At 34.3% G+C, this 20,204-nt stretch overlaps 1 protein-coding gene across 3 annotated transcripts in view; it reads right to left on the bottom strand.

Moving 5' to 3' along the window:
- Positions 1-11,498: 11,498 nt before the first annotated feature.
- Positions 11,499-20,204, bottom strand: part of DACH2 (dachshund family transcription factor 2) — a gene marked incomplete at both ends in the record, with an annotated part of 572,537 nt that continues 563,831 nt past the window's right edge. For all 3 annotated transcript variants that reach the window (XM_084259122.1, XM_084259123.1, XM_084259125.1), the window contains one exon: positions 11,499-11,548. In XM_084259122.1, the coding sequence (XP_084115248.1) occupies positions 11,499-11,548 (50 nt within the window). The remainder of the gene's footprint in view (positions 11,549-20,204) is intronic.

Raw genomic sequence — 20,204 nt, 5'->3', positions numbered from 1 at the left:
CCCCCCTAAACTCCTGTCATATGTCAGATCCATTTGTAAACTTTTGAGAAAACTCCATGCTGTTTCCATAGGGGTGGAATTAGTCTACATTCCCACCAACACTGTTAGGAGGGTTACTTTTTCTCCAAATCCTTGCCAGCATTTATTGTTTCTAGTTTTTTTGATATGGTTCATTTGAGTATTAGCTCCCAGTTTCCCCTTCTCCCTTCCTGTGAAACTAGTGTTATACTCTATGTTTCTATGAGTTTGACTACTTAGATTTCTTATCAAAGTAATATCACGTGGCATTTATCTTTCTATGCTTGGGTTATTTCACTTTACTAAAATTCTGGAGTTCTACTATACAGCACAGTACCTATAGATAACATTACTGTGCTGTATACTTAAAAGTTGGCTAAGCCTAGATCTTAGGTTATCAGACATTACAACAACAACAACAACAATAATAATAATAATAGAGTGGGAGAAAACTTTAGGCTATGATGGATATGTTTATATAGATTGTGGTGATGGATTTATGTACATACATACTTCAAATTTATTAAGTTTTATCCAGTCACTATATATATAACTTTTGCAAGTCAGTTTCTCCTCAATAAAATATTTTACAAAGAAAATGTTTCTTGATATTTATCTTTACATATAAGAAATTATATTCTTGGGCCTCCCCGGTGGCGCAGCGGTTGAGTGCTGGGTTGTGAAGCTGCCCGCAGCCTCTGCGGCGCTGGTTCGATCCCCGGCTGCTCCCTGGCCACCAGAGGAGGGTCCCACATGGCGCGCAGACCTCTCCTGCCGCCCGCTGCTCCCCTCAGCAGTGTACTTCGGTCCTTCTGCCTGCTCTGCTCCCCGCTCTGGCTCTGGTGAATTCTCTCACCCTCCCGCGCTTCTGACTGTACCCAGTGCTTGTATAAATAAATAAATAAATCTTTAAAAAAAAAAAGAAATTATATTCTTAAATAATCAACTTTCATTTTTTTCCTGATTACTTGGTCTGTCACAGATATGTTCATTGTAATTATCTCAAGTCTTTAAGTTATTACTTTGTTATTTATTTATGTTTGTTCTTTCTCTTTCTAGTATTTTAGCATAAAGATATTTTGTCCCTTTATTTATTATATTAAGTCAGTAATGTCATTTTTTTCTCTCCTTTTTGGCACTAAATTTAATGGCTCCAATGTTTTAGAGGTCAATGCATTTGTGGTGACTTGTATTCCATGGGTTTTGCTTTTTCCTGGTATAAATATCTTTCTCTGTCCTCTGTACTAAAAGTGTCTCACTTCGTTTTCTTTTGCTGTAACATCATCAAAATTCCCATGCCAAATTTTTTTTTACCTTGTTAGTATTATGGAATCCACATAGTTTTGTACATTTTTGTTTGCTTTCATATAATGTGAACAACTTTAAGTCCCTTTCCAATGTTTCTAAAAATTAAATGTTTCATCCAAAAGTCAGTTGTTTCAGTGTCACAAAAAGCATGATTCAGTAAATCATCTGAAAGGTAAATAGTGAGGTAGAATTGCATTTGGCATGACTCATACACAAAGACAAATTGTACTCCTATATCATTGACCTATATCATATATATTCCTAGGAAGTGCTCACAACTAAAAATGTAAACTTCTTTCTCATAGTTTTTCACAATTATTATGTTTGCACATACCCAGAAAATCAATTTGCATTCAATTTCACTTGGGTCAATAGAAGTTTCTGAAGTGTTGGCTACATAAAATATGTAAATATATAGTCAGAATTTAGAATCTAGATGTTCAATGTTATAAGTATGTCCATCAAATACAGAATTAAATGCAAGAAATTATTGCTGGTGTTTAATATCATTTAGACAGTCAAAATTTAGGAAAAATATTCACCAAAGAAGAAAGGGTAGAGATTAGAGCAAATAATGTCAAAATAGATGTAGGAAAATCCAGTAGTAATGAAATAGTGGTTTTATGAAAAGTATTGCCCTAAAGAACTACATAAAATCTGGTAGAAAACTGGTGCTCTATGTCTTTTGTTTTAAATTACCTGTGTTCTTGTATAATAAAACAGATTATGTTTTGAGGTTGTACGTTATATATTTTTTTACATTTTTTATTTTTTATTTTTAAGTTTATTTTTATTTTATATAATTCTTATGTCATTTTTCATTTTTGCACAATGTATGCATTTTCATGTTGGTTTTATTCCCATACAATTCCCACCCCCCTTATTTTGACCCTAATGCCTCCTCTCCTCCCCGCCCCTCCACCTTAGTGTGTCTCTGGTTTATAGTTGCTTGTTGATTTGGATTTTTTCTTTATTATAATTAGTCTTATTTTATTGTATAAATTTTCATTCTTCATACATAACAGAGGTACAAAGAGAATAATTAGTCTTATTTTATTGTATAAATTTTCATTCTTCATACATAACAGAGGTACAAAGAGAATCATTTTATGAATTGGTCTCCTAAATAATAAATGAGTTGCTTACTTCCTTGTTTGAGATGCCTTGATGTTTCTGCATGCTGTGCTCAAGAGAATTATGCAAACCTTTCTAATGGAAAAATGACAATTTTTCTTTAAAATTTAGCAATATTATTAATCAAAAAGATGATAAACATAACAGTCTATTTTTAAATGTTTTGCATTTTAATATGGTTGAAATTAAGGCAGTAAGTAATTTCAGAGATTTTCCCTTGAGCTACATAGTTCTTTTCAAATGTAATTATTCTCTGAGTGCATTAGATAATGCTATGGTTCCCACAGCTATGTACATATCTATAAATCATTAATGAGGCAGTTCACTGAAACAAAGCTATAAAAGATTTGCATTACCCACAGAAGCCAGCTTTAATTGACTTCTAGTTATTTATACTTAATTTTTCCTTTTGGAATAATGATTACAAGTAATCTCAGATTCTTTCATTCAGTGAGAAATTAGATGTCTATTCATCAAAAGTATTTTTTTCTGGAAACAGATACTCTGTGACCAATATAGAGACTGAGACAAAATATTTATGAAACAATTCTCCATCATGATGCTGCCTGTTTGCTTCCACAGATTAATGTGGCAGGATCAAACCTGCCAGAAATGAAAACACATTTGTCCAAAAAAGCAAATGAATGAGTTCAGGAACTGAAAAAATACTTTTGGGGGCATGTTTATTGCTTCCTTTCTTACTAGTTAACTGTTTCTGATGTTTATCACCACACTACACCCACTAGCAAAGCATCCATTAGTCTCTGAGAAAGCCCCTCACCCATTTTCTCCACACCTGCCAAATCTTGCTTTCCACCTCTAGACTTTTCAATTATTCAGTCATATTTCTAGGCTTTGTTTGGCTTAATTTTGTCTGTTCTTTTATTTTGTTTCTTTATATTCCACAATAAATAAATCATCCAATATTTGTCTTTCTACTTCAGAATTATTTCATATTACCCTACAGTTCTATCCATATATATACTGTGTCATCTTTACCTATTCATCTTAACTTGGACATTTACATTATTTCCATATCTTGGGTATTGTAAATAGTGCTTCAATGACCATAGGAGGGCATATTTCCCTTCAAATTAGTGTTTATGCATGGTAACTCTTTTTAATATTTTGAGAAACCTCCATACAATTATCTATAGTGGTCATACCAGACTATATTCCCATCAACCATGTAAGAGGGTTCCTTTTTCTCCTCACCCTCACCAGCACTTGTTGTTTCTGGTCTTTTGATGTGATTCTCACAGGTGTGAGGTAGTATCATATTGTGGTTTTGATTTGAATTTCCATGTTAAGTGATGATAATGTGAATTTATTCAAGTTATTGCTGTTGGCCATCTGTGTGCCTTCTTTGGAGAAGTGTCTACTTAGTTCCTCTCCCCATTTATTTATTTATTTATTGATTGATTAGGTTATTCGTTTCTTTGCAATTGACTCATGAGTTTCTTCTAGGTTAAAGGTATTAGGATGTATAAGGTGTAAATACCTTCTCCCGTTCAGGAGGTTGTCTTTTCATTTTAATGTTAGTTTCTTTTGCTTTGCAAATCCTTTTCGACTTGATGAAGTCCCATGTGTTTATTTTTGCTTTTGTTTCCATTACTGTTGAAGTAGGTCTATAAAGATATCTCTGAAGTCAATTTGGAGTGTTTTTTCTATGTATTTTTCTCTGTATTTTATTGTTTCAGGTCTTATATCCAAGTTTTTGATCCATTTTGAATTCATTTTCTATTTGGTGTGAGATAATAGTCAAGTTTCATTCTTTGCAAGTGGTTATCAAGTTTTTCCTGCACCACTTGTAGAAAATTTTCCTTCCCTATGGTATATTCTTGGCTATTTTGACATAAATTAATCATCCTTATATTTCTGAACTCTAAATTATATTCCATTGATCTGGATGTCTGTTGTTATTTCAATGCCATACTGTTTTGATAAAAATTGGTTGGTAATGTAGTTTGAATTCTGGGAATGTGATACCTCTATTGTATTTTCCTTGAAATTATTTTTGCACTTGGAATCTTTAATATTTTCATATAAATATCAGTAATATCTGTTCAATTTTATTGATGGATGCAGTTGAAACTTTTATAGAGATTGCATTTAATTTTTATATTTTAACAATGTTAATTCTCCCAATCCATGTAGAAGAAATATCTTTGCCATTGCTTTCTTCTATTTACCTTAATAATGTTATTTATTTTGTAGTACAGATTTTTTTCTACCACTTTTGTTAAGTTTATTCACTGGTATCTAATTCTTGATGAGATTCAAATGGGATTGTTTTCCTGATTTTTCTTCTAGTTCATTGTTTTCATTAAAAAACTCAATTGATTTTGTAGTCTGTCCCTTTGCTTATGTTTATTTTTTTCATAATGTTTCTAGGGGAGACTTCAGGGTTATCTATGTGTATTTTATGTCATCTGCAAATAATGATAATTGTAATTATTTTTTCTAATGTGGATTGATTATATGATCTAGCTAGAACTTCTAATAATGTTAAATCGTTCTGGTGAATATTGACACATTTGTCTAATACCTGGTTCAATACATATTTGATGTGATAATTCACATGTTAACTTCCTATCTGAATGACTTGCCCCAATTGTAAATGTGGTGTTGAAATTCCAAACTACTTTAGATATGTTAATAGTTGTTTCATATTTTTAATTACAATTATATCTTATTAACAAATTGCTCCTTTATTATTATAGCCTGTCCATCTTTGTCCTTGATTCCTTTCTTGGCTGAAAGATATGAGAATAGCAGTTCCTGCTTTTTTCTGTTTTTATTGTCTTGAAACACCTTGCTCTTATCTTTCATTTTAAGCTTGCATTTATCCTCAGAATTTAAATGGGCTTATTAGTAAAATCCTGGTAATTTTTCACCCAATTTGTCAATCTGTGCATTGCTTTTTTCTTTTTTGGTGAGTTCAGACATTCACATTTAGAGTGATTATTGGTATATGAAGTTTATTTATTATTATTATGCCTTGTGTTTTGGTTGTTGTTTTATATTTTTGTTATATCTTTCTCTGTTTGTTTCTCTCTACTTGTTCATTTGGATGGCTTCCCTTGTGATGATCCCTTGTGATCGTCTCAGTTTCTTCATTTGTTCTGTTTTGTCTTTACTGTACTTTTTTGTTTTGTGGTTACCATGTGAGTTATAGCACCTTAATATGTTTTTAAAGGTCCTTTATGTGCTGGTATTAACTTCTTATCACTGAATTCTGCAGGTTCTGTTTCCCATACACTTTTCCTAGTTGTTAAATATTATTATTGCTTGTACTTCTGATCCTGCTATATTATCACCTTGCAAAAGGTTTTGCATTATGTTTTTCCTTGTAGAACTCCTTTCAATATATCTTGTAGGTGAGGTCTGGTGGCACTAAACTCCATTAGCTTTTGTCTGGGAAATCTGGGTTTCACCATCACATCTGAATGATAATTTCACAGGATTGAATATTAACTGGCAGGTTTTAAGATGTACAAGATTAATTGGCAAGATAGAGTTCCAAGCTAGCCAAGGATTTAGTTCCAGTATGAATATGAAGGATGCAGAGCTAGGAGACCTAATGGTATAGTTACTACTTGAAGGCTGTAAGTCTCTAGATTCATATGTCTCATTTTTAAGTCAGTGAGGCAGGGAAAATTATCTTTTGTTTGGGGAAGGGTTATCCTTTTTGGTCTATTCAGTTCTTCAACTGATTGGATAAGACTCACTAACATTAGGGAAGACAGTGTCTTTTACTTAGCCTACTGATTCAAATGTTAATCTTATCCAGAAATACACTTTCAAAAATACACAAAATAATTTTTGATCAAATTTCTGGACACCCCATGGCTTATTAAACTTCATGCATAAAATTAACAATCAAAAATCCATGGCTTAGCAATTTGGTACCCATATGCATATCCTTAACCTACATGTAATTTCCAAATAAATACAATAACAAGATCATCATTCTGTCTGACATAAAGTAACTAACTCATTAACCCTTTCTCCCAGAAAAGGAGGTAAAGACTTTGAATGATGCTTACTTTTCCCTAATATTCCCTAACAAATACAATGAGGTAAAGGTAATATTTAAATATTATGATAAAAAGTTAAAGTTTGTATCTTATGATATATGATAAGATGATAATAGAGGGAATAAAACAAAGACATTTGTATATACACAGAAACACCTTCAGGAGAAAATACAACAATTACAGGTTTCATTTCTATAAAATGTCACATAGTCATTGCTAGTATTTATAACTACGTTCTCCTACTACCGATTTCATATGCCCCTTGCCATGAGTAATCTACTCGTATAGTCATGGTTCTTTACATAGTGGGGTGGCTGGGATGATCTACAATACTCCCAAAGGATTTAAGCTAGTAATAGTCTTGCCTGGTTTGGATTGTTGTAGTTTTCCATTAACCTTAACAACAGCTGATGGTAATGCTAAAAGGTGCCCTATGTGATCTCCTCTGTTCAGATAGGCTCTTCTTTACCTCCACTGTGAAATAGTATTTCAAATTCCCCTTGGTGGTCAGGATCAATTGTCCTGACCAACAGAGTAATTCCTTTCCTTAACTGTTGATTCAGAGAAGATCAAATTGTCTGGGTAATAGTATTAAATTCAAGTTCAACAGGATTAATGTTGTGTCTTCTTATGGAAGTAGTTCTCACATTGGAACTAAACCCTCTAGCCAGCAGAGTCTAAGATCACAGAAATATGAAATAAAAAATTTTTAGTGCCTCACTCAGGGTAATAGTGGTGCAACTCCAATTTCCATCCTTTGGTTGCTGGATAAATTGTGGCTGGGAGATATAACACCATTTATGAATTAGAGCACATAAAAAGGAGAGCCTTTCCTGTAGCCTTCAAGATATTACCACCTAGCCTAACTGTAACTGACCATTAAAAAAGACATTCTACTATTCTCTCAAACCTGCTACTTCAGGATGCCAGGCAACAGAAAGTCAGTAAATTCGAAGAGAATTAGTCCAGTTCTTTCCTGTGAAGTGAGCTCTTTGATTAGAAGTAATGTTATGCAGAATATCATGATGGTGGATAACATATCATGTAGATCCACAGATGGTAATTTTCACAGAAATATTCATGAAGGGATACTGAAGCTGAATCCAAGCTATCTGCACCAGAAGAAGAAAAAAAAAAACTTCATCCCAATAAAGCTGGACAAGAATTCCAACTTCCTTCTGTGTTTCCTTAGATTATTATTCCATGAACATTACATTAACTTATTTCTATTCTGCCATTAATTGCTGCCAATCTCTCATCTTTGACATTCCTCCCAGGCACCACTTTTTCTTTAGAGCTCTATTCAAGTTTCACAATAGTTGTCCAATTTCAATATAAGTTATTCTTTGACCTGTAGCATTTGTACCATACATATTGTCATTTAATTATTTAGCATTTATAGTGATTTCAAATTATTGATGATGTAAACTCTGTTGCTTTAACTCTTTGGAAGTTTCTTGTTAGATAAAAAATCCTTTCAATGTTAGACACTGAATTAAACCTGATGTTGGTTTTTAGTTTTAGTTGAACTCTAATTAAGATAGATTTTTGGGTATATTTCTGTCCTGCAATTTCAAATATCTTCACACACTGGTAATCTCAAATGGCTTGGCAATCCAAGGATCAAGCTCTACCTTATATTTTAGCACAAATTTTACCCAAAGCATTTTATCCCTACCTTACTTTTAAAAAGTCATCCAAAGGGCCTCCCCTGGTGGCGCAGAGGTTGAGCACTGTGCTGCGAGGCTGCCCACAGCCTCTGCAGTGCCGGTTTGTTCCCCGGCCGCCGGTGACGGTCCCACAAAAAAAAGTCATACAAAGATGATTTTTCTCTCCATCAGGCCTCCCTGGTGGTGCAGGGGTTATAGTCTCAGTGCTATGAAGCTATTGTCAACCAATGCTTCATCAGTTCTATCCCAGGCCAGGGAGCTAACCCACATGACGCAGCAGACCTCTCCTGTCTTGCCTGCTGTTCCCCTTAGCAGTGTGTTTTAGTAGATCTGCCTGTTCTGCTCCCCACTCAGTTTCTGGTTAATCCTCTCATCCCCTGCACCTCTGGCCTACACCCCAGTTCTTATATGCATAAATAAATAAAAATAAATGTTTACAAATTAAAAAAAAAAAACTATTCTCTCCATAATAACACAATGAATTATTATGATATGACCTGAATAGTTCATTATTTTCTTTAAATATTTATTTATTCATTTACACAAGAACTGGGGTACAGGCCAGATGTGCAGGAGGGTGAGAGGATTCACCAGAGACAGAGCAGGGAACAGAACAGGCAGACTAATGAAATATACTGCTGAGGGGAGCAGCAGGTGAGACGGGAGAGGTCTGCTTGCCATGTGGGTTGCTCCGAGGCCGGTGAGGATAGAACTGGCACTGTGAAGGCTGCAGACAGCTTCACAGCACTACACTCAATTGTCTGAGCCACCAGGGGAGGCCCTAAACAGTGCATTATTGAGTTCAAATACATTTGTGTTTTTTGTACTGAATACTGGCCTTCACAGCTTTCTGACTCTAAGAGAGGGAATTTTTCAGTGGGGCATAGATCAATTCCAAAGATATTAATTAATATGCTTCATATTCTAGGCAACCTTACCATTGCTAAATCAACACATTTTCCTTCCTGGAATTTCAGTTTCTCATACTTCTAATGCATCAGGACCTAAAAAGGAGTCTGAGTCTGTGCTCTCAGTTCTGTTATCATTTAGTTTAAAACTAGAACATTGAGAGAAATATTGCAATGTAAGCATGAAGGCATAAAAAAGGGGAAATCTTACGTGACCAGTGTGTTGAAATGAGAGTGAATTTTTTTAAACTATTAAAGCTAAATTTCAGAATTGTCACCAACATATAGATATTATATATTTGAAATGACAACCATCCTTACCAATGAAAGCCAAACATCTTCATAATTGAATTTCTTTTTATATCTCATAATTTAGCTGATCATATTCTTCAAGAGACTATAGCTACAGGTGGGAACAATTGTGTTCCCACGTCATTACTCCACAAAAGGTGAGTTTGTGGTTAGAGTCCCTGAAGTTTGCAAAAGGTTATTCCAGCTCCTCTAGCCAAGATGTCAGGAGGAATATAAACTGTATGTTATTCAAAGAGAGTAGAAGGGGAATGATAAAACAATGATTCTCCCAATCCTAGAAGAGGGTTTATACCTCAGAAAAATTTATATGCAGTGAAACTAGTACCCTGGAAAGAAGGAGTGATTATCTAGTACCCAGTTACTTTCCTTAAGTGTAAGGTTCTCATTGCTTGGAGGGGAGATATGGTAGTGAAGAGAAAGCTGTGGAATCTCAGTTAAGTGTTTGCATCGAAGTAGAAAGTAATCCTATCCCAGGAAACAGAGGTGCAAGACAGCCTTCATTCCCGTATTTTCCTAGCTCAGCCTCTGCAGATAGGCCAAAGAACTGTCCTCTAAAGGAGAGGAAAGCTTATAGTTTTTTTTTTAATGACTTATTTATTTATGTATACAAGAACTGGGGTACAGACTGGAGGTGCGGGGGTGAGAGGTGAGAGGATTCACCAGAGACAGAGTGGGGAACAGAACAGGCGGACTGACTGAAATACACTGCTGAAGGGAGCAGCGGGCAAAGCAGGAGAGGTCTGCTGCGCCATGTGGGTTGCTCCCTGGCAGGCGGGGGATTGAACTCGTGCTGCAGTGGCTGCAGATAGCTTCACAGTGCTGTACTAACCCCTTGCACCACCAGGGAGGCCCCAAAAAGCTTATGGTTTTATGAGGATTCTTAAAATGCCCATAAACAAGGATGCCAAGAAGATGAAACATCACAGAAGAAACATCTGTGAAAATAAGCAACATGGTTCCAAACTAGAAGACCTGTGGTCTCCAGCTGACCAGCTAGTAGCACTGCAGGATATAGCCATTTTTTAAAAGATGGGACCCAGAGTTAAAGTGATACTGCATAGGGGAAAATTGGGGATTTCTGGGAGAACCAAAATTTGGGTGGGCTCCTGAAAATGAACCAAGGAGAAGGTAAAGTTAGATTACACAAACTCTAGGAAAGAGTTTTGTTTTTGTTTTTGGTTCTTCATTGTTGTTGTTGTTGTTTTTTTTTCCATCTGACCTTGTTTCTTTCATTAGTCTACAATGAATTTTTGGATGCACAGGGAGACAAGGAATTCTTTGGGCCACATTTTGCCCCTTCCATCATTTTGTTCTCCACTGAAGGTGGCTGTAGAAGAGAGGTTTTAGAAATAACAGATATTCAGAAAAGATTTTCCAGTTCTTGATTCACCACATTTTCTTGCTTTCCTTTGCAGCACTTCATATTTAAAGCTGGTTCACTAATTTCACACAGCCAGGACATACCAGTCTGATGTGATTCAATAGTAAAATTGAGAACAAGAATATTATGTGTAAATAGGTGAACTAAAGTAAGTTGACTTTTCTTTGGAAATATTCAAACCAGAGGAAACTGTAAAACCTTCCTAGTTCTGATATTTTGACTTGTATTATGACTCTACTTCATGATAGCAGTTTGCAATTTGAAAATAAAAAACACTATGACAATTCACAAAGTCAAAATGCTTTATTTATACTGAAATTTAGCAAGTACATTTTTAACAAAGAAGATGTGCTTTAACTTAATATGTGGTGAAACAGAAAATCATACATATAAGCTTCTAGTCTCTAAAACACTACTGCATTTTTTTCCTTAAAAGACAAAAAGTCAAGCTGAAGTGAGCATAGAAAAGCATCAAATATGGTCAAGTTACTTTAGCCATTAGGATTTAGCTCATATTCTTAAACTGATCAATCTAATGTGAGGACAAAGTTTACATCATTTAAAATTTACACGTTTCATTTTTAAAAAATGTAATATAGATTGAATAGCTGCTTCAGAAAACAAAGCTTTGCTGATAAACACAATTGAAATTACTCCATGTTGAATAGTTTCAGAGATAAACTGGAATCACAAGCATCTTCATTTATGTAAAGCCAGCGAGGACCTTTCAGGCTGAATAAAACTGTTGGGCCATTGCTAAACAGTAATAGTTACCTCCTTTAAAAAAAAGAAAACAAGTTAGTTCTTCTGAGGAATAATTCCGATTCGTGCTTAAAATACTAAATTTCTATCTTCAGGAATGTAAATGATCTATGAAGCAAACTTGTTTTAGTATTGGTAAAAATTAAATTTCTTAAGATTTCTACATGTCAATGTGTCAGTTTATGAAGATCTTCCAAGTTTCATGCTACAGCTTCTGTTCTTCTCCCCACAGCACTGAATACATTGAAGATAGGTAAGACTCTTTTCATGAACTATGATGTCCATAGTTATCTATATTACTTTGTCATTTGTATATAATAATACATTAAAGATACCTATAGTTTACCAAAGCGGGGAGAAAGGAATGTCTGGTTATGATCTACGACAATGTCATCTTTGTACATTTAGAATTTCCTCTCTCCTGGTTAGCCCTGAGACTTCAGATATTGCATGAAAGAAGGCTTGTTCTGAATATCATTTTAACCAGAGGATTTGGTCAAACAAGTATGTATTTAAATGCTTGTAATCAAAATGATCCATACCATACTAGATTTAGAAAATATTTGATAGTATGGGTAAAAATCAGTCGCAAACAATTTTCTAAAAAAAACAATTCTACCTCTTTTTGTCTACTTTGCTCTTTTTCACAGCCATGGATTATGTTCTAAGTCTCTGTCCAGTTACCTTACTAACAAGGTCCTTTGTTTACAAAAGAACCAGCAAAGAAAGTGTGGGTTGATCAATATAGTTCCATAATCCCTACTTGAGAAACATTAAAGTCCATGTTTGTGGGCCAATGGATCCTCTTCATACATAAAGGAGAGCATATTATCATTGTTGGACTGATATATCTGGCCCAAAATATTATTTCAGTCTACTCAAAGCTTTGTCAGAAGGAAAATATATCCCCTTTAAAACTTGTATATAAAATATTTAAAATAGTATTCTTTCTGTGTAGAAAGTTGGAAGAATTTTCTGGATAATACTTCAGGAACAAAAGTAAAGATGTGGTAAGGTAACAAAAGGATAAAAGACTTTGTGCCTATGTTACTCAGACCAGCTGGAAAATCAGACTTCATGAGACAGGAATGAGACATTTTAACAAATAGCCCATGGAATTCACCTGAACTTTTCCATGGACCAGAATAAAACAAAACTTGAATTTGTGGAAACTGCCTAGTAGTCTGTCACCTCCAGATAATTGCTCAGACTCCTTTGTGGCATCTGAGAAATTTATTCTGATAAATTTACCAGATAGTTGCTCAGTTTTTCCAATCTACCTCACCCTCTCTATATACAGCCTGTCAAAGGAAAGTTCTTCAACATCAAATGGAAGAGTCATTTTACCAGGATTGAAATTTATACAATACAGCTAAAGTTTAAATCATGCAACACAAACTGCAAACATTACAAACTTTAAAGCAACAGAAAAACAAAATATTATCCTATGAGAAATAGTACACAAACATAACAACGGATGGCAAAAAAGTCATCACCATTTGTTCAATAGAAAAATGAAGCTTCTGAAAAAAACTCTCCCTCCTTTATCAGAATTAATTATTGTCTTTATTTAAAAAGACAAAAATATCTACCCACACCCTCATTTAATGTGCCAGTTTGCAAGGCCTATCAGGAGCAGTTTCCACAACAGCTTGAAAATCTAAAGAAAACTAGACAAGCAAGAAGACAATATTAATGTGAATCAATTTTTCTATCCGGAATACAATAAATTGAGATTTTATAAGAGCAAAATTTTTCTCCTGATTTAGAGGATAGTTGCAAAATACACTCCTGTGTAGCATGCTGTATTATGTTGACACAAATTCTGTTACTGTTTTACATAAGCCAATACTGAAGAAGGAGGCAATATTGACCTGCTAACTGACACAGATCCTTGGAGCAATCTCAAAGTTTGCCACGTTTCAATTTCAAAATGCATTTCAGCCATAATATGAGTGATTTATCATTTAGTAGTAGCTGTCAAAGTAAACTCCTAGATAAAGCAAAAACATCTGGAAGCATAAACAGAGGAGAGCAGTAGCTGAATTTTAATCCAAAACCAGCGTGCTCACTTCATTAGGAACAGGAAACAGCTAATTAGTAATTGAATGTTTCATCTTTTTAAAATGGTTTGTACTTGAGCTCCAAACACAGATGATCTAATACGCATTCAGGATGTAAACAAGATTAAAAATCAGGAAGAGCAGCAAACAAAGCCTCTCCAGAGGAATGTTAGGGAGCTTGGGAACTTACAAGGAGTGTCACACACTGACTGACATTTGGGGAAAGCTGATAGAGTTTATTGTTTTAAGGCTTATCAGATAAATAAAAGGGATAATTCAATACAAGCAGATATGTATGTTGGTCTGGTGTGATTCCCTCCAAGCAGAAGATGAGCCTCTTCTGATCAGTTGAGTTATCTTTAAAGGGCCAGATCTGGCTATCCAAATTCAAGTTAGCATGAAACCTGCCTACTGTGGCATGTATTTGAGACTTATTAAATGGAAAAAGTTAAAAGCAGATGTCATAAAGGCAGACATGTGAGAAAAGACTAGGGAAAACACAAGAGGATTCCTTATAGTTCAATCAAAATTAATCAAGCATATTTGTAAAAAGCAATAGTTTTTTTAAGTGATTTAATGTATAATGTTGTTTAATTTCCCCTTTAATATGATGTTTAACTATCAAATGATGAGCATTTCTAGATGTTGTATTTTTAGTCACCACTTTGTAATCAATTCAGAGATTTGATATTATTTTTTTTAACTTTATTTACCTTAGTCCTTCTCAATGGCCTATTTCTGATTGGAATTATTTCACAATTTGGGTTAAATCAGCACACCAACTCTATACAAGTAGACATATAGTCTTGAGAGAGCACCAGAAACCAGATGTCTGTGCTTTAGAAGAAATTGCTTTAAGAGCTAGAATGATTGGAATGTCACATGACCTAATGTAATATTTAAAAATGTGTATGGTAGGTGTCCTTTCCAGAAGAAATTGTATAATTGTCGCAGGGAAGTGATTATTAGAGGATGAATAAAAACTCAGTTGGCCTTTTGTATATTATGAGTGGAGCTTTTGCTATTTCAGAACTTAATTCTAGGACAGATGTAGAAATATAATAAATTAGATTTCACTTTGTATAAGGATGTCACTTAAGGAGAGGCATTAAATCTTTTTTTTTTTTTTTTTGATCACTAGAATCCCACTTAGCACATTGTGATATTGCTCTATTACATAAATCATTAAAATATTTGAGGCCATTTCTTGGACAATTCCAGCCAAATCACCCATTTTGTTCTAATCATTGGAACATCTTAGGCAAATGGTCATGTCTAGAACAGAGAGTGAGCAGTGGCAAATATCCATGATGTAACTGACCCATCCTATCTGCCTTTCTCCTGTCTTGTGTCTCTATATATTTTAGTCTATTTGCTGGTTGCTAAATTGCTAAAGAGGAAGCAGGATTAAGGATGGGAGGAGAGTGGGTAAGAATTAAGAGGGGTATTTTCAGTAGCTTGGCTGTGTGTTTTTATTATTGCCTTCTTTACAGATAAGGGAATTGCTAGCAGATAGAAAGAAATTAAATAACTTGTTGCACCATTGACAGAGCAAAGAACTAGGTGTAGTGAAGTCCACAAACTACCACTTTCAATTCCCTTAGAGAACACTAGAGGCAATATATTCATTTTAGAAAGATGATCTCCACAGCAGTGAAAACAAATATTGATCATTTACATAAATTAATTACCTCCCGACATAATTCCTATTTTTCTTGTCAGTCAAATATAAATCTATTTCATAGTAATCACAGCTTAAAGTGGGTGTGTCTGTATTTTAAATTTTATCACACAAAAAAGCTTTTTTTCTGTCTTAAAAACTCTTCCACTTACTTACCCACTACGATGCTGTGTGGATTAAAGTGAAAATGTTTATGAAGTACTATGAACTTCATGGAAGAAAGGGGCTATAGAAGAATAAAGTATCATATTCAATCATCAAGATTATCCCCTAAAAACATGTGAAGCCCATTCTCTAGCACACTTTTTCCTGTACGTGCAAGTTTCTATTTATTAGTAATGAACAAATAGTAATCAAAATTTTCATATTTTAAGAATTGGAGTATGAATTCTAAATAATTACAACACTAGATAAGCAGGTAACTGCTACAGCACCCTATTCGTGCCTATGATCAGTTGGAGTTCCGGCATCAGTGTTCAGGCTGTACAGAAAAAACAATAAGACCTGGTCACAATTTCATTCCAACAAAGAAAATCCAAAACCCTCTCAATGAACTTCACCGAAAACCACAAATGGCATTGTAGTATTTTGCTGTTATGCTCAACATTTGAATAAATCTGTGTGCAATAAATGCATGTATTAGATTTATCTTTCAATCATATTCATTGATGTGACTTTCATTCTATTAAAAATGAAATTATGCAATGGCAAGCAAGCATTTACAGTAGTTTAAAGCTTAATCTTATTCTCTGGGGATAATACTGTCACTATAAGGATGGTGTAAATGATATTCCTTAACTCTAAGATCTGCTTATGAGCCCTTGTGCATGTTTTAATGTTTTATAACCTGTAGTGAGACACATGACTAGCTTAACAAGCAAGGCATTTAGATAGGATTTTTTTGTCCCTTCACAGTTTAAAATATGAGTAAATATTCACACAATTTTCTGTGAGTCAAAATCTTTGTTACTGATTGCGGTTTTCCATCAGGATGGGATTTCTTCCCCTGATAGTATGGTTACTTAAAAATAACTTTTCACTTTTTATGTACTTATATCTACAAGTCATATGCAGTGTTGTAAATTAATGTTACCTCAATTAAAAATAAAATAAAATACAAAATTACCAAGAAAAATACTATAATATTTTTGATGTTTTAAATTTGTGTTAAAAATAATATTTTTTTCCCAACCAGAGCTCATGTTTCCTTCTATCTCCTCACCACTTATTCACTTAGATGAACAATGGTATTTCCTTAAGAACTAATAGTTTTCGTTGTAGGCATTCTTTTTGCTGTCAATCATTTTGGAGGTAGGTAATTTATTTGAACTGATGGTAATATTTTATAGATGCTTTCTCAATCTAAGTGTTAAATTTCCTGTTTTCTCTAAGTTGCTTAATAAGTGATACTTTCCTAACCTGTATTTATACAAGAACCTGAGTACAGGCCAGATGCGGGGGAGGGTGAGAAGATTCACCAGAGACAGAACAGCGAACAGAACAGGCAGACTGATGAAATACACCACTGAGGGGAGCAGCGGGCGAGACAGGAGAGGTCTGCTGCACCATGTGGGACCCTCGCTGGCTGGCTGGGATCAAACCTGCGCTGCAAAGGCTGTGGAGAGCCTCACAGTGCGGCGCTCAACCACCTGAGCCAACAGGGAGGCCCTGGTGATAATTTTTATAATGCGGCACTTTCATTTTTTTCCTCTAAATTTATTTACTTATTTTATTACTTCATTGTTCATTTTTGTACAGTAATTGGTTCCTCCCCTCAGGTGTAATCCCTGTAGTTGTCCAGCACCATAGCACCTGTGAACCATCAGCATAGGTCCTTGTACTCTTCCCTCCTCATTGTGGCACTTTTTTTGAGTAGAGATTTCTTGAAAATAAAAATACTTAGCCTTATTCTCCAAAAAAAAACTGTCTAATTTATACTTTAATTAAAATTAACACCAGTATAGGACATCATTCTTTTGCAAATGATATTATAATGGAATATCAACTTCATTTGATCACTTTTAATTAACTGTTTTATTAATTAATCCTTTAATTTCCCCATTTTGCCTTTATTTACTATTTACTTCTACAAGTCACCCTAAAAATGGAACATGGATACCCTTCTAATTTCACTTAGGGATAAAATATAAAAATATATTTATTATAACTATATACTGAAAAGCATATATTTTAAGGAAAGTTTTGGACACTAATTATGTATCAAATATTTCACCCTTACAAACATGTACATATGCAATGCAAATACTAACTTCATATGTATTTCATAGATCACAGTCATGATATATTGTACTTATCACACTTGTCAGAGTGTATGTATCTAACTTTTACATGAGGAAAATTAGTGTGCAGTATTGTAAGTAAAATTAAGACAATAGAGGTTGAATGACTTCTCAAGGTTAGTAACTGAGTTAGTGATTTAACTACTGAGACCACGACTACTAGGCCAGTGCTCATCTTAGTTCATTGTGCCTCCCAAGATGAGAGTTATAAAATGACAATAAAAGTACATGTGTCCAGTACACAAACCTGCAAATTTTGAGCCACATTAGGAGTTCTAAATGTACTTAAATTCTATTTTTCAACATGGAAGACAAGGAAAAGGAAAGGAAGATAAGTACAAATTAGTTTTATTAAACACTATGGTGAGTCATATTAAACCATCTAAACACTTCTGTCACAAGTAGAATGCCACATCCTTTCACTACTTCTTTTTTTTTAAAGAAACATGTATTTTTATTTATTTGTTTGTTTGTTTGTTTGTTTATACATGCACTGGGTACAATCAGAGGCGCAGAGGGTGAGAGAATTCACCAGAGCCAGAGCGGGGAGCAGAGCAGGCAGAAGGACCGAAGTACACTGCTGAGGGGAGCAGCGGGGGGCAGGAGAGGTCTGCACGCCATGTGGGACCCTCCTCTGGTGGCCGGGGAGCAGCCGGGGATCGAACCAGTGCAGCAGAGGCTGCGGGTAGCTTCGCAACCCAGCGCTCAACTGCTGCGCCACTGGGGAGGCCCCTTTCACTACTTCTTAATGTAAATAATGCCATGGTGAAAGGCAGTAGCTGCCAGTTCTCTAAGAAATCATAGGTTGCATTATCCAAAATGTGTCATAAAGATCAAATTTATTTGAGGTTTGTATAGGATGCATGTTGGAAACCATTTAATGTGATAAGTAAAAGCACAATTAAGTTACTCTTGATAATGACTTTAACTACTTTTGTATGCTAAATTAATAGAAAACACAGTAATTCTTCATTTCAAATTAATAACAATATGAAATCAAACTATGGTGGAAAGTGAACATGGAAGTAATGGAAAAAGATTAAATGTTAAGAATGATAACATCTATTATTTTCCATAGAAGGCTGAAGTCAGTTACCCAGGTGTTTGTAAATTTTGAGTTGCACGTTTTTCCTTATCCATTTTGAGTAGTTGTTCAAATTAACAGGGCATTCATTAGTATTATTTTACAGGAAATATGAAATTTAAGCTTGTATGGAAGAATAAGAAAATAAAGTATAAATATAAAAATGATGCTTTCTTCAAAATTAATAGAGTAAGTGGTGAAGATGTGCGATCAACCCTTTGCACCATTGAAGTAAAACAAATTTCATCTTAAGCATGTGAATTACCACCAATCTTAATTTTCAAACATTAAACAAATAAATCATAAACTTTGGGATGTAGTCAACAGATTGGGGGACTTCAGGGAAGTCTGTAAATTCTAAAAAAAATGTTCTTTAAATTCACTTTAATTTCCAAAATTGAATGACAGAGGGCTATCATAAATGAGAAAGAAATTCTGTAGTGCAAACAAATAAAACTTTAAGCTAATATCTCATATTAAGGAATCCTGGACGAAAATTAGATTACTGAGGATATGTTAAGGTCTAGTTCTGATAGAGTTATGTGAGATTAGGCACAAATAGAAGTTTTAGTCTATTACTATTCCAGATTATCCACAGTTCTAAATAGAAGTTTTAAATAGAAAATTTAAAAGTTATTTTTGTAAGTTTCATAAGTATTACTCCAATCTCTGTAATATTTTAAGGGCAAAGTGATTAATTATAGATGGTTTATTTAAAAAAATATATAGCTGGTTTTGGGCTGCATTGAGAGAAAATGCAGAGAAAAAACTGGAGAGTTTTTTCCCCACCCAGTTTCTGTTGCATTGTTTTTCATGGGATAATAATATAGACTAGTTAAATAGGCTAGCTAGCTAATTAACTGTCAGATTTTTATAGGTATCAATTGACAGTGGGAACAATGGGAGAGGCAGTTAAGATTGGCAAGACAATTACCTTCTCTTGAATTATTTCCTTACTTACAACATGGGGGAAGGGGGTGTTAATCATACTTTCACTGTTGCACAAGGATAATCCTATGTTTAAGAATGACACATAGACACGATTCTCTTTCTAATGGAATTGTTAGCCAGAGAACTAACAATCTTCAACCTGCTTCAACAATAATTTGTGCAGTGGACAAGAAAGCAGTCAAATTCTAAAAACATTAAAAAATCAAAATCCTCAAGTGGAAACGAGACTGGAGGAAAATTAGAGCAAAGACACTTGAATTTATTTATTATTTGAGTTCCTGGATTCAAGCTCTGAACGTATAAATGGAAGTTTCAGTCACCCAATAAGCTACCTTTTAAAATTAAACACCCTCTTCATGAAAGGAAAAGAAATAGTGTAATGTTCACCAGACTACCAATACTAGGTATTGATTTTATTTTTTACATGATTTAAACTTTAGGTTAGTAATTCCTCATTCCAAGAATAATCACCTTGGCATAGAACTTCCACACATATATGAGGCAGAAGTTTAATAATTCTAAAGGTTTTTTTTTTAAGTTGCATAACAACGACAGAATTATTGCCTTCTATAAACATGTATTCTTTCTTTTT

This window comes from Talpa europaea, assembly GCF_964194135.1.
Source record: "Talpa europaea genome assembly, chromosome: X".
Lineage (NCBI taxonomy): Eukaryota > Metazoa > Chordata > Mammalia > Eulipotyphla > Talpidae > Talpa > Talpa europaea.
Note: the sequence above shows the minus strand (reverse complement) of the source record. Positions and strands in the feature narration are given on the sequence as shown.